A 21,327-nucleotide genomic window follows, 5' to 3' on the forward strand; every position below is an offset into this window, starting at 1 on the left:
GCATGGAATTGCTTCTTTAAGTCCAGCAATCTCTTCTTCTGAAAGGCTTTCAGCTATCACTCTTAGAGCCATCTTCTTCAACTTGTCATCAGCACACCTGGGGTTGTAGGCAATCAAGAAATTTTGTATGAAAACTTTCATACATGTAAATCTCGTACTAAATAATATGTCAATGTTATATATACATGTAATTCATACCGTAAGTGTGTTTATATCGTAACTGACAAGTTTTCTTTATATATTGAACAAAATCAATAGGACAAAAAATCCAATTCCTTGAACAAAAGACCCTTCAACCTGCAGAAACACTCAGATATAAGTATATGAACATACGGCTGATTGTGATTTAGGATTATAAAATCAATAGGACAGATGAAAAAAAAAAAACCTGTCCTAGATCCACGGCAGGACTCAAGCTCTGTCCGCAGTCATATGTAAGGTCTGCTCTCAATATCGTAGTAGCTCCAGTGAGAACATCAATTTCTACCTAGAATGCACACAATTTTCAAAATCAAGAAAACAGACTAGCAATGTGATTACAAGCCAATCATATGAATGATCTACAAAGGAGGTTACCTCGCTTATAGCAGCCCCATAATTTAGATATGATGAAGTATCGTCAGCAACCCAAAATGTACTCGCTGATAAGTTCACATATTGCAAATTTGCCTGTATATTGTAAGGTAACTAGTTCATAATGGATGAAAGGAAGTAACTGCTTTGATTTCCAAAATATAAAAAAGCCCAGGAAATCCCTAAAAGTGAATGCATATAAGCTATCCTGTCCTTCACTTGCATAAGCTAGCTAACACATACAGACTACAGAAATAAGCTTAGCTTCTTGCCAATAAATAAACAGTAGTACATTTGATTAATGACGTAATTACACACCTGGGTAATAAGGGTGTCCCATGAAATTGATCCCATTTGCTCTTCCAAACTTTGCTTAAGAGGCTTTAATCTGCTGACTAGAATAGAGCATGCTAGACGAACTGCTTCGCAGCTTGCTTCAGATTTGGTGCTTCCAGCAGTTAAACCTCCCTGAACCAAACTCAGAGTATCTGCTTGAATGATTCTAACCCTATCCAAAAGATATTTTTTCTCTTCATCCCATAGCTGTTCAAGACCGAATGCAGCCATTTGCTTCACCTTTGTCCACAGTCCCTGGCCTATTTCAATTCCTCCGACTTCAACAACAATTGAACCATCATTTAGAATGGATACTTTCCCTGGTGTTGGCATTGGTTCCACTTCATATACAATTGGTACCCAAGAAATCCCTCGTTTTTTCCATTTGTTGCAACTATTGAAATGCAATACCATTTCAAGACGATTGAAGTAGCTTGCAGATGTAAACAACTCATCAACTATAGCAGGTAAAGTATATTCCGGAGCTTCTCCACTGCTACTTCCATAAAAAAACTTCAGGCTTTCATATGTATGCAAATTTCTTTTTCTCACAACATCGACATCCAAGGACAGGAAAGATGCTACACGCTCAATAATAGCTTCAGCAATGTAAGATCCCTGTACCTGCCCTGGTGCTCGCATCGATGATTTACTTGTAAGATTCGTCTTGCATAGTTTAATATCAAAAGCGAGAGCACCCCAGTTGTATTTTTTTAGACAAGTTATAATGGCATGTGAAATAAGTGGACTATAATCCTCTGATATGCCTGCATTTACCAACAAATTCAAGTACAAGGCCGTAATCTTTCCATCGGATTTAAAACCCACAGAATAGGTTATTTTCATTGGATGCCTTCCTCCTACCATTACCATATCCGTGCTACGATCAAGGTACATCTTTATTGGATGACGCAACTTAAAGGCTGTGAGAGCACATGCTGTTGCAATCTGTGAGCATCAGGGAAAAACCATAGTCTAACGGTTTATTAGCTAAATCATAAACATTCCAAAGCCAGAGAGGGAGAGATAGAGAATGACATCACACATTATTATTTTGTCTAAAATGTAGCAAAATGATATGATTGAACGATTTTGAGATTTTGAGACATTTTGACTGGATGTACAATGGACTAAAAATATAAATTACATCTATCAACAAGAAAAATCACAAGTAACTGCATTAAGGGATGACTTCTTTAAAAATTTTAACATGATTTACCAAACCAATATAAACTAATTCTTTTATTGAGCATAACTTTATTACATACTGCCAAGTTTGATATTTTTTATTTCATGTAAGAATTCCATAACTCAACTTTGTTTCAATAATAGAGAAAGTTAACTAAGGAACTGGTTAAGAAATCCAAACATTGGTAGCAAAAATAAATATTAAGAACATCATGAAACAAGTTCCTACCATTAATATTTTTCTAAGGGATCCCCTATAATGATGCTAGTTTATGTGCTATGCAAAGAGTTCTGTAATCTGTATTCTACACTTATTATGCACTTCATACCGTAAGTGTGTTTATATATTGATGTTTGACCTGTCTTTATTAGATTTTGCGGCCCCGGTCTTCTTGTAGCCAGGCACAATGTAATACTTGATGTTGACTCTACCTTTGCAGTTGTTTCGGCTTGAGGAGTGGCAAAGAATGGTGGAGTAGAGGATGGATTTCAGGTATTCATCCGTGCCATCGAGGAAATGACTCCAGTAGGTGACTAGCATGTTGACCAGGGCATGCTTGGAGAAGATGACTTGTTTCAGAAGATTTTTAGATCAAAGATACGAAGTGCATTGTTATAAAACTAGATGCACGAACACTTGCTTATACGGTTCTTGAAATAAAATACATTCGTAACCGTCACTAGCCCAAGCTCAATAAGGAAAATTCACGGTAAATGTGCATAGTATACCTCAGATACTGCAGATGATAGGGAAGGCCAGAAGACAGTTTGACGCAAATATTGAGATTGCCCAAGCCAATCCATGGTACTAATCCTGACAGCTCCTCCAAATCGCACTGACTTGATTGTGTCCACCCATCCTTGTTCATCAGCTTGGAACCTTTGAAATGAAAACTGCATTGGGTACATGGAAAAAACAACAAAAAGGGAGGATAAATGATAGCCACCAACCTAATTGTTCACAAATATCTGTATAAGTTATTAAGGGTGTTCATAGAAGTTGATCCTTTAGCCGTGTCTGTTAGATGGTCAAATCTAGGCGCCAACTCAAAAATGTTGGCGTCCAAGTGTTAGTGTTCAACTACTTCTGATTTTCTTCATCTTTGAATTGTTAAATACATAGGGTATTTATAGGGAATACTCAAGATGTATCTAAATAAATACATGAACCAATATTAAATGACATACATTCATCATCCGAAGAGTCATTCATGAATCCTCCAATATTCATGCTCCAGATGACCATACATTAGATTATAAGTCCAATTAATTTGATTGCAAGGTTGTAAACAGTCCTTGAGGGCTATTGATAGTGATTCCAGTACGTACTGGAAAATAATGGAACAAACCTATGAAACAGCTATCAAGGGATTCACTTCAACTTTCCTAAACCAAAGAAGAAACAGATGGATTACAAAAGAAAACAATTTGCACCATCAAACTGAAACTTATAATAAGCCTTAATAAATTAATGAAAAAAGAATTGTTTAGAAGTTCACTGAGAAACATATGAAAATACAACAAATGCAACTGCAAAAAAAAATAAAAAACTAGTATCCAATTAACTTTTTTTTATACTTTCAGATCAAAAGGTCAAATTTATATACTTTGGTTCATGTTCAAGCAAGAGGATAACAATCTCATCGACAGTTAGTATTTCCTTTTAATATAGAACACTAAAAAGAAGGAATATCAATGATGAAACAAACCTGAAAATGCGAGCTACTGAGGCAGCGAGCAATCTGCTTGAACAAGGTAATCATGCAGCGTTGGAACTCTGTCGTGAGCATCAAAGACCAAATATTACCAAATATTAAGATCACTGACAAACCAAATAATACCTTATTTTTAACAGCTATCTAGAGGATCTGGCTTTTTGACTTGAAGCTGGTTCAAAGAAGACAAATCAAATATACAAATACTAAGATGAAAGCATAATGAAGTAGTTAACTTTTTCTACTTTACCTGATTATAAGATCTACAGCTTCTTGCTCAGTATTTTGCTGCACGAGTAATTATTAGAAAAACAAACCCAATAGTGGAACAAAAGCTAGATAAAGAAACTAGATAATTTACACTGACAGAACTTTACAGAATAACATATAATACAGTGCTTTGTGCTTGCATATTAATCCAGAAAACATCCTTTCACCTAAGTGACAATTTTTCCAAAACATCATCATTCACAAAACATCATCATTCACTAAAAATTTTCACAAGTTTTTAAACTTCAGTGACAACTTTTCTTTGGGGTCAACTGCTCAAGGTCGATCTGGTAACTATGCACTGCATCAAAAAAATTGGCATTAACTATGATTCCATTACCAAAAAAAACCACCATTCCATGAACTTAAATCTAAATAGAATTATGGCAACTATCATTCCATACCTATTCATAAATATGATCTTGTATGCACTCCGCCAACTCGGACCGAACCTCATCAATTTGTTCACGAGAGTACCCTATTTTTGTGAACTGTGAGCATACACAATTTATGTTAATGGAAAAAATAATCAACACTGATCACTTTGCAATTTTAAATAGTTTATGTCAAATAATTTGAGATAAGCTAAATAATGTTACTATTGATTGCAGCGAATCTCTCTCAATAGTCTCAACTTCTTCAATAATTTCTCTCATAAATCGCATCACAAAAAAACCACATTGTTTCGCAGGAGAGGAGATTGAGGAGCCTATATATAGTAATTAGAGTCAAATTGTTAATGAAAATTATACACATTACAATATATGTTAAACAAAAGTACACATACCTTAACTACTTCCCACTTAACATTTTTCCTACCTTTCCTTCCCTTGGTTGAATTAAACAATTTTAAGGCCCTTCATACGTTAAGAATATTTGTTAAATAAGATTTTTATTATAATAAATATTTACTAAAAGAAATCTGAACTCACATTTCCATTACGTATTTTGAATCATCATCGCGAATGCGGCAACTTAGGGAATCCAGCAGGTAAATAGCATCCTTGTAAGGTTCAATAACACTAAGATTCCAATGGAAATTAACTAGGCAAATACATAGGATTATACCGATTACGATCCAATGTATGAAGGGCCAAAATTGCATTGATTCCAATGCAGCAACCAAAATTGCATTGATATAGATTAATTAACCTTAATTGCAATTTTAATTTGCTACAAAAATTTGATTCAACAATCATCAGATCTTCACCTGGCTAGGCTACCAATATCTAATCCCATCGGATTTCATCCTAAAAAAATAGAACCATTACTTATCAACCGATATCGATTAAATCGGCTCATCTAATCTGCATCTACCTTAAAAGATATTCTAATTAATGAAAATATTTATGTATTAATTGCTAGTGATATCAGAACACCTGAGATTCTCAAGGACTTGATGAACAGGCCAGAGGTATAAATAATCATAGAATTATATCGTGGATTAAAAATGCCTTTTCTCTAATATCATACAGCTAACCAACTTCAATACATACTACCAAAGAAGCATAGGACTTTCATTCAATTATGTATAATCAAACAAATTTCCTTTAAAATTTTATAAGTTAAAAATGGATGTTATGCATTTGCAATAGCAATCAGAGAAATCCGTGTTAAAATTTCACTCTCAATATTAATTGATAAAAAAAATGCTGCATTTAACATCACTAAGTATATTTAACCGCATATTAACTATGGAAACAAAATCCATAATTATTTTACCGGTATCAAGTAGTCCATTAGCTCTTATGGTACTAGAGTGTAGACCCTTGATACAAATATTTAGAAAAATCTCCACTAATTCAATTCTGGATGGTCCTATATGATGTACTTTTATAAGTAAACTAAGTTTCAAATAAAGAACAAACATCATAGGAACATAAATCACTAAACTAACAAGCATTACATGGAATTAAACTAAAGAAAATGTATCAACTAAAATCTATATAATGGAAGAGACATTTAATCAAACACTTGATGGGCATGAGTCAATGAAATCATAATGTGTACAAATTGAAACATAGGATGTGTACACTTGATGGGCTGAACGAGAATATTAAGATCCAAAGAAGCCGATTACGATGAGATCTTCATAATTAAACTTAAAAATTGATTTGCAGCTTGAATCATCAAGGCCACGATGCTTAATGTTCTTTGGAAATGGTGGTAGAAAGTAGTGTTCAGCAGCCCCTGCTTTCGAGATAAGATACAGACAATTCTCAGAAAGTAACAAAAACACTCACCGTTCAGCTTGTATCTGGCATCTAAGCTAAAGTTTTCAGTGGACCTTTTGCAAGTGAGTAAGAGTAATAAAATTAACTCGGACGAACTTTTGATCTGCTTTAATGCATCACCCGGGCTCTCCTTCCAGGGGGAAAAAAATGGCTTGAACTAATTCCCCCTCTTGCTCCAGCTACATATATATAACTGCAAAACCAGTGAAGTGTCATGCACAGGTTTCAAAATCAAGTCTAGGACTGTGCCTTCATTCATGTGATGCTGCTTCACCTTTTTACCAGGTAAACATAAAAATGCTCTGCTAAAAAAGATCAACACATGCTCTGATAAGCAAGCACTTCGCATACTGTTAGCAAACCTGAAGAATATCACGGACAGAAAAGTTAATGCATATAACTTTCTGAATACAGACCAACAACGTTACAATCTGCGATCTTACTGAAAGCTCAATGACACTCTAGTTTTATATATATATATATATATATATATATATATATATATATATCCCATGCAGAGGTGGGTACTGAATTAGAAATTAAAGCATCAGTCAATGGAGAAACAGATCATAGGAATCAGGGGAGGGGGAAAATTGATGCAGTATGAATCCGGCAAAATGGCTAGTTCGGAAAATAATCAAAAATAAACAAAATCTTATTCTAGAGGGATGGAAGAAATTTTACCTTTCTTTCTTCCGTTCCTCCTACTCTCGAATCTGCTCTGCGAGGAAGGAACTAAGATCGAAGGGTTCAGAGGAGTTGAGGAGCCGTGAGAAGATTAGGAAGGGTAAGCTGACTTTGATTGAGGAGATGGGGAAATGCGAGATTAGGGATCTCGACTTGGAGGAGTTGGGCCGGCGTGAGGAGTTTTGCGTGAGGAGTTTGGGTCGAGATTAGGGTTCAGAGGAGATCACGCGGCAAGGAGAGGAGAAGGCGCTCGTGGAGAGGAGAAGGCGCTCGTGGAGAGGAGAAGGAGAGGAGAAGGCACTCGTGGAGAGGAGAAGGAGAGGAGAAGGCACTCGTGGAGAGGAGTGGTGAGGAGAAGGCGCGCGCGCGTTGAGGGTTTAGAGTTTAGCAAAGCGAGGGCTGCGAATTTATTTTAAGTGAGTTTAGGGGAAACATACACAACACTTTAAAAAACGTTTTTTAAAAAAATGTTGTCTTTGACCATAAACAACAACACTAAAGACAACACTTCATTAAAAACTGTTGTCTTTAGTAAAAAGTAAATACCATAGACAACGCTTTTCACTAAAAGCGTTGTAAAACAACGAACGACAACATTTTTATTAAAAAGCGTTGTCTATTGGGTGTTGTTGAATGCAAAAATTCTTGTAGTGTTTCTTCCTCTTCTTCAACTTCTTCCTCTTCTCTAAGCCACCGGCCACCAAGTGATCTAGCAAGGAGGGGCGTCGACCCTAGTAGGAGGGGCGCCGACCCTAGTAGGAGGGGCGCCGACCCTCAAGGGTGAGGAGAGGGGTGCCGACCCTAGCTTGGGAAGATGTGGGTGGCACCGACCACCAAGGAGGAAGAGGGGAGATGAGGGGCGACGGCCACAAAGGGAAGGATGTGTGTCGTCGGCCTTAGGTAGAGAAGGGGCTTGAGGAAGATTAGAAAGTTAGGTTTTGGGTCCACCACCTACTACTTTTTTTTATAGGTTTGTCGTTGGTTACAAAGAAAGAAAAATTAACAGAATTTTGTTTAGAAAAAATCTCTTTTTTATTTTTTTTTTCTAAAACTAATTTTGTTAATAAAAAAATCTCCCTTTCTTTAACCAAGTTAAACCAAACCAAGTTAAGTTAAACCAAACCAAGTTAAATTAAATCAAATCAAGTTAAGTTAAACCAAACCAAGTTAAACCAAACTGGATGGGTGGATGCGAGGCTTTATATAAAGGCTACAACAAGGACCTAGAGGAGGAATTGGTTTAGGTCAGCCGATAGGCTTGGGTTTCCCGTGTTCGCCCCGAACACCCAACTCAAGTCCATCAATAATAACTCATACCACTAAAGGGTTATTATTGAACTACCGCATCAATCTCATATTACAATGTGGGCTCTTTCTTATTATGAGTACGTTAAACTCCCTGTGTTTAAGATATCGTATGTCCGTTAATTAAATGAGTTACTGATAACTCAATTAATTCATCTAATTCCAAGAGTAGTACCACTCAACTTTATTATCATGCCAGACTAAGTCCACCTGCAGGGTTTATTTGATAATCCTTATGAGCTCCTCAAGGGGACATCATCAGCTTAAATAATTAAGACACGGATTCCTTTTATAATCAACAACACACCATATAAATATGGGATTTCCTAACTCATCGGGCCTATTGATTTAACGGATAAATCTCACCCATTGATAAGTTAAAGCAATAAATACTAAATATACGTGCTTGTTATTATATAGGGATTAAGAGGATGAACATCCATAATAACAGAGGTTCTGTTCTTTTATATAGTCAGTATAAATCGAACAACCTCAAATGGTCCTGCTCAATACACACATAGTGTACTAGTGTAATTTTATAGCTAAGACAGACTAATACCAAATTACACTACAACCGTTCCAATGGTTTGCCCCAATCCATCTTGGTTGTAAGTTACTATTTATAATTTATAAGGAACCGATAACATGAGCTTCTGTGTGACACCACACGCTATGTTATCTACAATATAAATTAAATGGACAACTGTATTGACATATATATAAATATAAAATGTAAACATTTAACCAAAGTGATTCTCATTTCAAAATAATTCAAAACAAATGTTCATACAAAAGCTAGGCTTATAGTATACATCCCAACAACCTCTACGTACTAGATGTAGAGTTACCTTCGGAATCACACATCTGGACTTTGAGAATCGCACATCCAGATCTACCGGAATCGCACATCCGGTCTTCTCCAATCGAGAATCACACGTCCGGTCTTCTCTAACCAGGAATCGCACATTCCAATCTACCTGAATCGCGCATCTGGTCTTCTTCCATTGGGAATCGAACATCCCGACTTTCAATCAGGAATCGAACATCCCGATTGGATTTTCTTCCAATTAGGAATCAAATATTCCGACTGCCAATCAGGAATCAAACATAATGCATTAGATCAAGATAACACCTAACTTAAACTCAGTTGTCATTCATCAAAACCTGAGTTACACCGTTAGTGCAAATTACACTAACAATAACATCATAATATATATCATTTATAGCTTCATTTGATAACCTCACTAAGTCCCCCCCCCCCTCTACAGCAGGTTGAAACACTTGTGCAACTCGATCTGTCATATCATCATGTTAAAAAAATTATTAGTATTATCTAATAAACAATTAATAAAACTGATCATTTTTAAAGATGGGTAGTAATAAAGTTTATATTCTTACATTTTTGTCTTTGATCTCGCATCTATAAATGTGTCATCATTTTTCTTGTGGGTATTGCGAAATATCTCTCAACAAGTACCGAGTCTATGTAAAGTATTTACCTGCAAAGATAAAATATTTTAAAAAATTAAAATAAGTACATCACCAATTATAAAATTTTAAAAAAATGTTATTGTAAACTCATAAAGTCTATTGCATGCTCTACAATAGATTGTGATACAACCATATGCTTTGATAATCTTATGCTTATGCCACCGACATCAACATTTCTTGTCACGCCCCGGGGAGTCCCTGTCCGAAGAAATTTCTGCAGCACCTCCCCTGTACGGCTGACAATCTGAATCATTTCTACATGCACAATATACCTCAGTCACAGATGGATGGAATAAACACACAACCACGCAGTTTATATGCAGCATACTCGGTTGATACAATAAAAACACCACCACACAGTTATATGTAAAACTAATAGGCCACTTGGATGTACCAGAATCAAACACAGCGGAAATACAACGGACACACATACAAACTATAAACGAAGACTGCTAGCCGGCTAGGCTTACACAACCAACAAACAATACAAAATACCATGTAACAACAACAACACTCCAGAAATAAAATCGGAGCACAAAGATAAATACACTGACACATAAAACAAATAAAATATAAAGGGGCCTCCATTTCCCGCTCATCCAACCTCTCTCCCATTCACACTCTCTATCTCCATTTCCCGCTCATAATCTCTCTCCCTAGAGAGAGAGAAAATGTGCGGGAAAAAACAATATAATAATAATAATATAATTAATATTAAAAAAATAATAAGTAAATAATGATAAATAGTTATTGATTTAATAATTTAATAATGATAAGGTCGGTTCCCCTCTCTCTAATTCCGGCCTATCTTCTCTCTTTCATCCATCGAGGGAGAGAGAGAGAGGTGCGGGAGATAATAATAAAATAATATGTCGAACACTCTCTCTCCTCGGAGAGATAAGAGAGAGAAGGGGATAATAAAATTATTATTTATTAAATAATAATAATAATATGAATAATATTATTAAAAAATTAGTTTAATATTCTTCCGGAGGGAGAGAGAGTGAGAGGGAAATGAGAGGGAGGGAAGAGAGAGAATATAATAATAAAATAGTAGTTATAATAATTAGGTAAATTTTATTACATACATAATAATAGTATAGAAAAATTATGGGGTCAGTGTGAGAGGGAGGGGGCGGAGAGATAGAGATGGTGATAATAATTTCCCACCTCTGTATTATCTCTTCCAATCATTGCCTCATTTAATTACCCTAACTCCTAGGCACAATCTTTCTCTCCCAATCATTGTCCGCATTAATTTCCCAATCACCCAACCTCTCTCCCAATCATTGCGGCATTTAATATTTCCCGCTCACCCAACCTCTCTCCCATTCACACTCTCTGCCTCCATTTCCCACTCATAATTTCTTTCCCCGGAGAGTAGGGGTGAGCAAAAATTTGAAAAAACCGAATTAACCGAACCAAACCAACCGAATTTAGAAGTTCGGTTCGGTTAATTCGGTTTTCATTTTTTTTGTGAAAATTCGGTTTGGTTTCGGTTTTGAATTTTGTAATTCGGTTAAACCGAATAAGAATATTATTTTAATTAATTTTTATTTTAAAATATAATTAATTAAATAAAATCTTTATTTTTAAAGGTAAAACCGAATAACGTTTTAAAATTTGGTTAATTCGGTCAATTCGGTCGAAAATCGAATTAACCGATATTTTATCAGTTCGGTCGGTTCGGTTTCATAGGGAAATTCGGTCGATTTGGTTGGTGAAAAAGAAATTCGGTTTATTCGATTTTCGATTTATTCGGTTCGGTCGGTTCGGTTTTGACCGAATGCTCACCCCTATCGGAGAGAGAGAAAATGTGCAAGAAAAAAAATATAATAATAATAATAATATAATTAATATTAAAAAAAAAGTAACTAATGATAAATAGTTAGTTGATTTAATAATTTATTAATGATAAGGTCGAATAATATTTAATAAAAATAAAAGAGATAATAATAATAATAATAATTTAATATTATTTTAGCAAGCGGTTCTCTCTCTCCCCGCTGACACTCTCCCTCCTCGGAGGAGAGAGGAGAGAGGAGAGAGGAGAGAGAAGGGGACAATAAAATTATTATTTATTAAATAATAATAATAATATGAGTAATATTATTAAAAAATTAGTTTAATATTCTTCAGGGGAGACAGAGAGTGAGAGGGAGGGGAGAGAGAGAATATAATAATAAATAATAGTTATAATAATAAAGTAAATTTTATTACATACATAATAATAGTATAAAAAAAATTATGAGGTCAGTGTGAGAGGGAGGGGGCGGAGAGATAAAGATGATGATAATAATTTCCCATCTCAGCATTAAGGCCCCTCGACGAAATGTAGATCTTTGAATTCCGGACATTTTGACATATCATATGACTCACTCTGACTTCAATTTTAGTATCATATTAAAATAATAGATATATATTTACTGCGGGTGTTAATCTCTCTCTCCCAGAGAGAGAGAGAGAGAGAGAGAGAGAGAGAGGAGGAGGAGGAGGAGGAGGGAGGAGGGGCTGGGAGAGGGAAAGTTGTAGAGATAATTATAAAAATAATAGATTTAGTAATAATAATAATAATAAGTAAATGATAGTAATAATAATTTAATATTGATAAGGCACGTCGTACACTTTCTCTCTCGCCTCAATTGACATTCTCTCTCCTTGAGGGAGGGAAAAAGGAGAGAAAAGGTAAAAATAAAATAATAATAATAATAATAATAATAATCCAATGAGAGAGAGGGGGAACGAAGGGAGGGGGGAGAGAGAATAAATAATAAAATAATATGGATATTAATAAGGTAATATTATTATTACATATATAATAATAGTATTTAAAAAATTATGGGGTCAGTGTGAGTGGGAATGAGCAGTTCGGATCCTCTGTCCCCAAATTTCTCTGTCCCCGTGTTCCCTTGTCGATCGGACGGACCATATTACATCTCAAGGATTCCTTACACATCACGAGGATACTGCACACATCTTAAGGATGTCATGATGTCTTAAGATGTAATTTGGTCCGTCCGATCGGCAAGGGATACATGGACAGAGAAATTTGGGGACAGAAGATTTGATCTCGGGAATAAGAGGAAGAGGAGAGAGACGATAATAATAATTTCCTACCTAACCACACTCTCTCTTTGTCTCAATCATTGTCTCATTTAATTACCCTGACTTCTAGGCACCCTCTCTCCAAAGCATTGCCCGTATTAATTTCTCACTCACCAACCTCTCACCCAATCATTATCTTATTTAATTTCCCACTCACCCAATCTCTCTGTCCCTCTTCCCCTTCCCCCCACTCTCTCTCTCTCTCTCCCTCTCTCTCTCCGCTTACAATTTTTTTAATTTATAATTCTTTTTTTCATCTTTATATATATATATATATATATATAGATATATATATATATATAACGCACTACTATATCTCATCTTCGGAACGACACTAGACGAGAGAATTTGGCGATGACAATGAAGGGACCCGGATGAAACTTTTTATGAGGCACGCGATGGTATGCTCAGATAGCGAGTCCGTTTTGCGTGCCAGAGGAAAGTATCTCGGAACTACAAGAAAATAGATATTTTGCGACGATTTTTATCGTCGCTAATAAATATTCGAGACGATAAAATTTCGTCGCTAGTGTCGTCGTTATAAGCTTGTCGTAAATATATATTAGCGACGAAATATGCTTAATTTGCGACGTTAGACTATTGTCGCTAAAGTAAATTATTTCACCGTAAAATATTTAGCAACGATTTAATGAATATCGTTGCTATAGTTATTTTTAACGATGAATTTATTTATTACGTCACTAAAATATTCGCTACGTTTTATATATATTCGTTGCTAAAAACTACGTCCCCCAGTTTCGATATTTACGGAATACAGACAAGTTAGCGACGAAGCAGATAAATTCGTCGCTAATATTCATCATTAGAGACGAAAACAGATAAAATCGTCGCTAATAATCATCATTAGCGACGAATTTAAACAAAATTCGTCGCTAATGATGAATATTAGCGACGAAAACAGATAAAATCGTCGCTAATATCTGGTTTAAGAACTTACAGATCCTCATTTACATCCTCTGCACATATTTATATACAAATTCATAACTATAACAACAAATTCACAAATACTCTAACATTTAACTCATACTTCAACACAAATATAATAACAATATTCACAATCCAAATTCAAAACATATTCACAACCAACAATCCAACCAAGTTCACAACCAAAAATCCAAACAAGCTCAAAACAATTCCAGAACATCATGTTTCTATACAAAAGTCTACAACATCAAGGAATCTAAGATGGAGGAGGAGGAGGTGGAGCTGAAGATGAAGATGAATTCTGGATCAAGGAATCTAATGCTCCAGGTGCCAATCGGTTAAGTATTTGTTCAAACATATTTTGTCTTGATTTAATTGATGCTAACTCATCTTGGGTGTTTGCTAGCTGAATTTTGGTGTTCGCTAACTCATCTTGGGTCGATTCAAGTCTTTCACGCAATGCAACATTAGTTGATCTGGATGTGGATGTAGCATCTGAAGAAGTAGACCTAACTGGCTTCGGCCCACTTCCAAGTCCTCTGATGTATCCAGACCGAGTACCGAGAACCTAATACAAAATTTTGAAGATAATAAAACATATGAGATAATATGATGATATATTGAGTATGTGGATAAGAGTTAAACTCAACAGTAAATAACAACCAAATCAGATATTTATCAATCAAAATTATATGCTGAGTGTAGAAGCAAAGAAGCATATCAACAAATGTTTATCAATCAAAATTATATCTTGATGAATGAGAATGACCAAGCACGAGTAAAGGCACTTTAGTGGTAGAGTAGCTAGATGTATGAGAATCATAAAAACACAATTACTATATCAAGGTAATGATCAAATTATCCCAGAGAATCATCTGGTGCGTGGTGTGCCTAAACCCATTTTAAATTGACACTTTCAGAACTAATGCATAACACAAAGATATGTCCTATCTAATCTCACAAACATCTAATAACTAGGATTAAAGTCCTTCAACAGATACCAAGCACTGTTTCTAATAAGACTCCAAGTCTCCAACAATGAACCCAACAAATGACTTATTGTCAGAAATATACATTTGATAATAAAATCGGTATATGTTAGACAACAATTTAAGGATTTAGAGAGAGTGCCAATAGATAATAAATTCGTAGAAAAATTGAATATAATGGACTTTGTCTAAGACTAACAAGGGGTATGTAAAGAGCCTTGTCTTTTGACAGGAACCCATGTCTTTTGACAGGAGCCTTGTCTAAGACTAACAAGGGGTATGTAAGACTCCAACTCCTTTTTAAATGAATGAACTGACAATATAAGCTAAGCTAGAACTGCTAAATTTAAAGAGCTTTGTCGAGCAATATTCTCCCTTATAATCATAGTTTCAAGCTTTTTTTAGACTGATGGGAGAGTCATAAGCTTACTAGGCTGAAAAAAGAAACCTCTTTAGAGCTCAATAAACTTGTAGAATATTGTGGCAGATTTGACAGCAGAATCATAGTGCACATGCATTTTGATTTTGTTTTAACATTGACATATAATTAATCTAATATGACATGCATTTTGTAACTAATATTCTTGTAGAATGAATGAATTAATAAGATGAAGCCCTCCTTTATAAAAATATAAATTGATAGAAAAAAAAATTGTAAACGAAAGGAATGATTAATTTGTTCAAAGTCATATATAATCCTCCAACTTCTCATGCATGACATCTCAAGTTGGTGGATTATAAGACTTCGAAATTAATAAGAAGTGTTGACACATGAATGCGAGCTGGTTTAGAAATAACTCCATGGTAATTTATTCTTCTTAGCGACTGGCACAGAGTGGTAGACCTTGTGCATGACAATTGACATCGTCATATATCCAAGATATGATACGGTTCCATCCCCCCTCTGCTGCAACTTCTTTGCGGATAAAGCTTGAAAGATTTGGTGAAGGTGGCATTAATTCACATTAAGGTGAAGAAGGTGGTAAAGTTTCATTCTCTTAGAGGATTGGATAAGCTCCAATATGTTGCAATCTGATCATGAACGCACCTATATGCTCTCCCCTCCAACCTGCACTACACTGCTACCTCTACCTCATCAGCATGCATCAAACAAGAAGGCAGAAGATCAAATCTAACAACATGACAGGATATGTATAGCAAGCAAACAAGATTGCATATTACTGCCTATTCAACTGTAGTCACAGATTGCCTTAATCAATTAACTCAGCTGGAAAAAAAATATTTTTAATCCATAGAGATATTCAGCTAAATGTATCGGCAGTTATAAAATAATATTCTCACGGACCTGATCACAAACTGTATCTGCAATTTGGAGTACATCGATGTCATCTTCTGGATTTTGTGATAGAATACACTCATCACGTTGTCTCACCATATCATCATAGAAAAAGTAAATATGTCAAAAATAGTGTAAAAAATAATTATGCATGGTTAAGAACAAATTCACTAAATAAGATCATAATATACATATGCAGTTTTTGCCGTGTCCCCAATCCACCCTTTCTTCGAGCTATAATGAGTTTTATTAAAGACAGTAATCCGATCTTTTCTTTGTGACTGATCGGTCTAAAAAAAATAATGCGTTAATATTTTAATCAACAAACAGTATAAGATAATTATAAAATTAATACTTACACCATCGTAACTATACTGAATGAATGATTTAGAACCTCCGCGATGGTTATATGGGAGTTTTCCTCAATTTTCGACATTTATTGCAGATCGTTTCTACAACACAAAATTTTGTATAAACAAAACAATAGTTATAGAACAAATAGTTAAATTTTTATATAAATAAGACGTTTGTTATAGAATGAGTTACCTGAAATGCCTCAGATTCAAATAGAGTACACATGTAGTCCCAATCATCTTGAGTCTCACAGAACTCAATCGGAATATGCTGTCGGCGCTCAGCAGGAGGAAGGTGCGATAGCTTCTTATAATGGTTATGCATTTTAGATCTATTGTCTCTATATCGTGCACTCATCAATCGGTCGGTCTCCTTCATGACCGACGATGAACCCTCCTGAAAACTTATATCAAAAGCAGCCTGAAAAAAATAAATTTATTTTGCACATGGTTAGTAATAAAGGAGTGGTTATAAATATGTTAAATTACTTATACTTACTGATATTCGATCGTATATCATCCTTTTATTCTCAGCGGGGATGTGCTTCCAGCTCTTAGCTTGTAAGGGAGCAAACTTCTTTACTGAGAAGCCTAATTCGGTCATAAATGAAGCTGCATTAGGGCCAATGGGATGCCCATCGCTCTGACGGAAAGTAACGGGCAATCTACCCCGATCACTTATCTGGCGTCGTAGCCGATCAGAATGTGTGTCACGTGTCTCCCTATGTATCGGCCGACCTGTAAATGTAATAGTGTTAACAATTAACAGATGAAATATTTAAATAAAATTTTTGTAAATTAAATACAAAACAACTAACCACTAGAAGAACTATCATCTATAGGTGTCTCCAAAACTGGTAAATGCTCAATCCTCTTAGGCGGCATGGCTGTCGCATATTCATCATATATAGATCAACAAATATGCATCAACATATATAGATATCTACAAGTAATGAATTAAAAATAAAGAAAAACATATATACCATGTTCATAAAAATTAATCACCACTATCATCTGAAAGAGATATTTGATCATCTGTGTCACTATCAATTTCAATATCTTCATCCTCATCGTTAAGAAAACTTTGAGCATCCCTAGCAAGCTCCACTTGCACATTTGACATATTTATATGTTGATGCTCAACATCTAATCTACAAAGTTGGGATATCTCTGATTCTTCACCAACTACTAAAGTTGCTTCATTAGAAGAATTATCTTGGTTAGTCTCAATATTGAAATTATTTTTGGATTCAATTTCTTCTGATACTTCATCAACTTCAGTTACTTCGTATATTTCTCGGTCACTACAACAAAAACTGCAAACAACAACACCCCTACGACAACGGTTTTAAGAGAAAGCGTTGCATATTTGCTCAAAGACAACGGTTTTTGCCAAAACCGTTGTCTTTGAACTCCCTATTAAATATAAAAGACAACGGTTTTGGCAAAAATGTTGTCATTGAGCGTTTTTTTAAAACGACAACACTTTTTACAACGGTTTTATAAACCGTTGTCTTTATCCGCGTTTTTAGTAAATTTGGTCATTTTCCCGCTCGCTGTTTTCCTTTCCCTCGCTGTTTTGTTTTCGGCGCAGTGTTTTTCCCTTCGCGCTCACGAACCTAGCCACTTTACTTTCTCCTTCGTCGCGATGGAATCAACGAACTGGTGGGAGGTGACTCCGGCCTCCGCTCCCTCCCTCCCTTCTTCCTCCACGACCTCAACACTATCCATAGCTCCAATCGTCTTTTTGTAATAGAAACTTCTCGATATCTCTCAAATCCCTTCCGCCTCCGCATTTTTTGTCACATTCCCATTCCCACAGCCACGACCATCTCCCCCTCTCCCAGCCTCCATCGTTTTCCTCTCATCGTGCTCCGAAAGATGGCCGATCTGACCCCAGCTATGGTCCGACCCCAACCTCTTCTCTCACCTCCTGAACGCCTGCTGCCTACTCCCTTCGCCGCGCTCCCTCCGCCTAGGCTGTCAGCTCCACACAATCATAGCCATCGTCGGCGCTGCCTCTTTCCACCGCTTCACTGGAAACCACCTTTTCCACATGTACCTCAAACTTGGCCGGGTCCCCGCCGCCCGCGCCGTGTTTGACGCAATGGCATGTCGAAACGTGATGTCCTTCAACATCCTCATCGGCGGCCTCATCCACAACGGGGACATCAACGCTGCCCGCAAGCTGTTCGATGAAATGCCAGAGAGGAACCTCGCCACCTGGAACGCCATGATTGCCGGGCTGGCTCACTTCGAGCTCGACGAGGAGGGACTCGAGTGCTTCCTGAGGTCGAGGAGGGAGGGCCTGCGTCCCGATGAGTTTGGTTTGGGAAGCACCTTGTGATGCTGCGCTGGATTGAAGGATGCAGGTTCTGGTCGCCAAATCCATGCCTTCGTGGTTATCAATGGGTTTGAGCAGGACATGTGTGTTGGGAGCTCTCTAGCTCACATGTACATGAGAAGTGGTCATCTTAAAGAAGGAGAAAGGGTTCTGAGAGGATTGCCTTTCCTCAATGTGGTCTCTTGCCATACTGTGATTGCAGGAAGAGCACAAAATGGGGACCCTGAAGGGGCCTTCCACCATTTCATCCTCATGAAGAATGTCGGATTGTTGCCAGACCATGTAACCTTTGTTAGCACCATTTCATCCTCTGTTCTCTTTTACAATTTTCATGTTTTCTTTTTCACATTTTGTCAATCTTTAATCAGATTTCTTTAATGGAGAAGTTAATATACAATCTTTGACACCGAAAGCGAAGGTATGATACTCTTCTTACCAGTTCTTTTCGAATCTTATGGCTATCTATGCTGCTTGTTCATATTAAATCACTGTTACAGTTGCTATTTTTATGCCTCTGAATCCAGGAAATTAGAAGAACAGCAGCAACAGGAAGGTCCTGACTTCTCCCATTACAATTAGAGATTACGTACAATCTTGAAACCCCATACGAGTTGATGGATTCGCCGGGTGCTGATTGGAGTTCGGAATCCGAGTTAGAGCTTCAGGAGATGTTATTGGGTACTTTATATTCAATCTTAATTAGAGCAGCAATTAGATCTAGCCTTCATATCCCATGATTATCCTGACAAAAATGATTATCTGCAGGTCTGGCATCTTCTGACGAATTCAAGAAGAACACGAGAATCATGAAAGAAATGATCAATGATGTGATCAGCAAGGTAAACAAGCCACTCAGTAAAGGCGAGGTCTTGTGGCGCTTGATGATGCAGCTCAACCTTGATGTTGGTCGTGATTGTTCTAGGATTTTTGCTATAGGGACGCATGTTGCTTGGCCTACACGTTGGGTAGTGATGAAAAATGAGGTAAATTTCTGACTCATTCGGCCACCACACTGTGAGTACAAATTTAATTCTTCATTGGGAATTTTTGAGGACTTGTTTCAGCAACCACAAATTTTCAGCTTCTGATTTGGTCAGTGTATGTTTTCCTGGTTTTTTTTCTCATTTGCTTGGCATAGTTGTTTAGCTGGATTTTTCCAACCAAACCTTCTTAGATTTTGATTGAAGGTTGTACGTATTTGTTGGATAAAATTTAGTAATACAAGATATATAAGATCTAGCACACCCATGTAATCTGTACATTGAGGTTACATGCGTGAACAAGAACATTGATGGTAATTGAAACCCAATTAAAGGGTTGTTCAGAAAGATGCTGAACATAAGTGATAGAACTTTCCACTAACATTTTTATATTTGCAATTTGTAGAAGCCTCAAAGGAAGAAAAGTATTGCAAAAAGAAGTAATCCTGTCTTGCCATCAAATGTGCCACGGTCATTACATTTATTGTATTGTTACTCTATGCGTGTTTTGGACAGCCTTGAAAAAACTATATCAATTATTTTTTATCATGATTTCTTTGACCATGAGTACGAACTGCTAGTGAACATTGAAGATATCACACCTTTTTATGAGTTGGAGTCAATATCTGCTAATTGTCTGGTTGCTTACATGTGGTAAGTTTTCGCATCACTCATTTTTTTCATTTTATTTGTATTAACAAACTAACATTTTTTTGCTTGAATGGAAGGTTTCTCTTCAAAAAGATGAAAAAAGAAAACAAGGTTGATAAGTTCAGATTTGTGGATCCACAAACACTTCCAGTACATGTGGTAAGTTTTCGCATCACTCATTTAATCTATATGCCTGTTAGTGATTGCTTGAGAATAATGAAATGAAGAGCTTGTAAAGGCATTTTGTGTATGATCCATAGTATATTGATATACAAAACATCTATATACTGCAGTTTGATTTCTTAATAGTTTGCTCTATATACTTTTGCTTGGATGAGCAGTGCAAATTACCCGTGAATTGCATGTGCATTGCAGCTAAATTTGTTAGATTTTCTTTTTGTATTGATGAAATGGAATGAAAAATCTATTTTTCCAGCTAGAATGTAGTGAATGTTATAGCTCTTAATCTACGCTTATTTGATTGACACTTTGGTTCTTTTAAGTGTCCTATGTAATAATTAAAGCTGTGCGTATGTGATTTCTATTTTGAGGAATTTGTGGAATTGTTTTAGCTCTACAAACAATTCACCCTACCATAACTCATCATGATGATCCAATTCTTTTTGTTCAAGTTTTAATTGGAAGATTTTGAACCCATGTTTTTTACTTTCACTTATGCGGCTTTTGTCATGGGTCTGTTTATTGCAATTCAATTTGCAGCTCCTAGCAACTTGTTACTTGCAAAATGGAAAAGCATATTGTGCATACCAAATTCTCAAAGGTAATGCAGTCTGGAAAATGGCACAGAAAATTACATGAATATTTTGTTTCAAGATGTTAATGGATGTAATGCACTTTGCATGG

General features: G+C 36.1%; 2 protein-coding genes across 2 annotated transcripts; one reads left to right on the forward strand and one right to left on the reverse strand.

Annotated features, from left to right (window-relative positions):
• Positions 1 to 234: 234 nt before the first annotated feature.
• LOC122048906 (indole-3-acetaldehyde oxidase-like) lies at positions 235 to 5,822 on the reverse strand. Its single transcript, XM_042610420.1, has 5 exons — positions 5,805 to 5,822; positions 892 to 1,857; positions 577 to 669; positions 389 to 487; positions 235 to 297 (listed from the first exon to the last, which is right to left on the reverse strand). Exons 1-5 carry the CDS (start codon positions 5,820 to 5,822, stop codon positions 235 to 237), a joined length of 1,239 nt encoding a protein of 412 aa, XP_042466354.1.
• A 12,722-nt stretch (positions 5,823 to 18,544) lies between these two features.
• Positions 18,545 to 19,920, forward strand: LOC122048907 (pentatricopeptide repeat-containing protein At2g41080-like). Its single transcript, XM_042610422.1, has 6 exons — positions 18,545 to 18,815; positions 18,861 to 19,114; positions 19,201 to 19,217; positions 19,330 to 19,385; positions 19,598 to 19,815; positions 19,897 to 19,920. The coding sequence occupies exons 1-6, from the start codon at positions 18,545 to 18,547 to the stop codon at positions 19,918 to 19,920; spliced, it is 840 nt and encodes a 279-aa protein (XP_042466356.1).
• Positions 19,921 to 21,327: the final 1,407 nt, after the last annotated feature.

This window comes from Zingiber officinale, chromosome 2B (genome assembly GCF_018446385.1).
Source record: "Zingiber officinale cultivar Zhangliang chromosome 2B, Zo_v1.1, whole genome shotgun sequence".
In the NCBI taxonomy this organism is placed as follows: Eukaryota; Viridiplantae; Streptophyta; class Magnoliopsida; order Zingiberales; family Zingiberaceae; genus Zingiber; species Zingiber officinale.

Excerpts from the sequence above, each read along its gene's own strand:
- LOC122048906 (XM_042610420.1), bottom strand. Across the intron at positions 670-891 it reads GGGACACCCTTATTACCCAG|GCAAATTTGCAATATGTGAA; the intron begins GTGTGTAATTAC and ends TACAATATACAG. Across the intron at positions 298-388 it reads CTGCCGTGGATCTAGGACAG|GTTGAAGGGTCTTTTGTTCA; the intron begins GTTTTTTTTTTT and ends GTGTTTCTGCAG.
- LOC122048907 (XM_042610422.1), top strand. The coding sequence starts at position 18,545 with ATGTACCTCAAACTTGGCCGGGTCCCCGCCGCCCGCGCCGTGTTTGAC. Across the intron at positions 19,386-19,597 it reads AGAACAGCAGCAACAGGAAG|GTCTGGCATCTTCTGACGAA; the intron begins GTCCTGACTTCT and ends GATTATCTGCAG. Across the intron at positions 19,816-19,896 it reads GGGTAGTGATGAAAAATGAG|CAACCACAAATTTTCAGCTT; the intron begins GTAAATTTCTGA and ends GACTTGTTTCAG.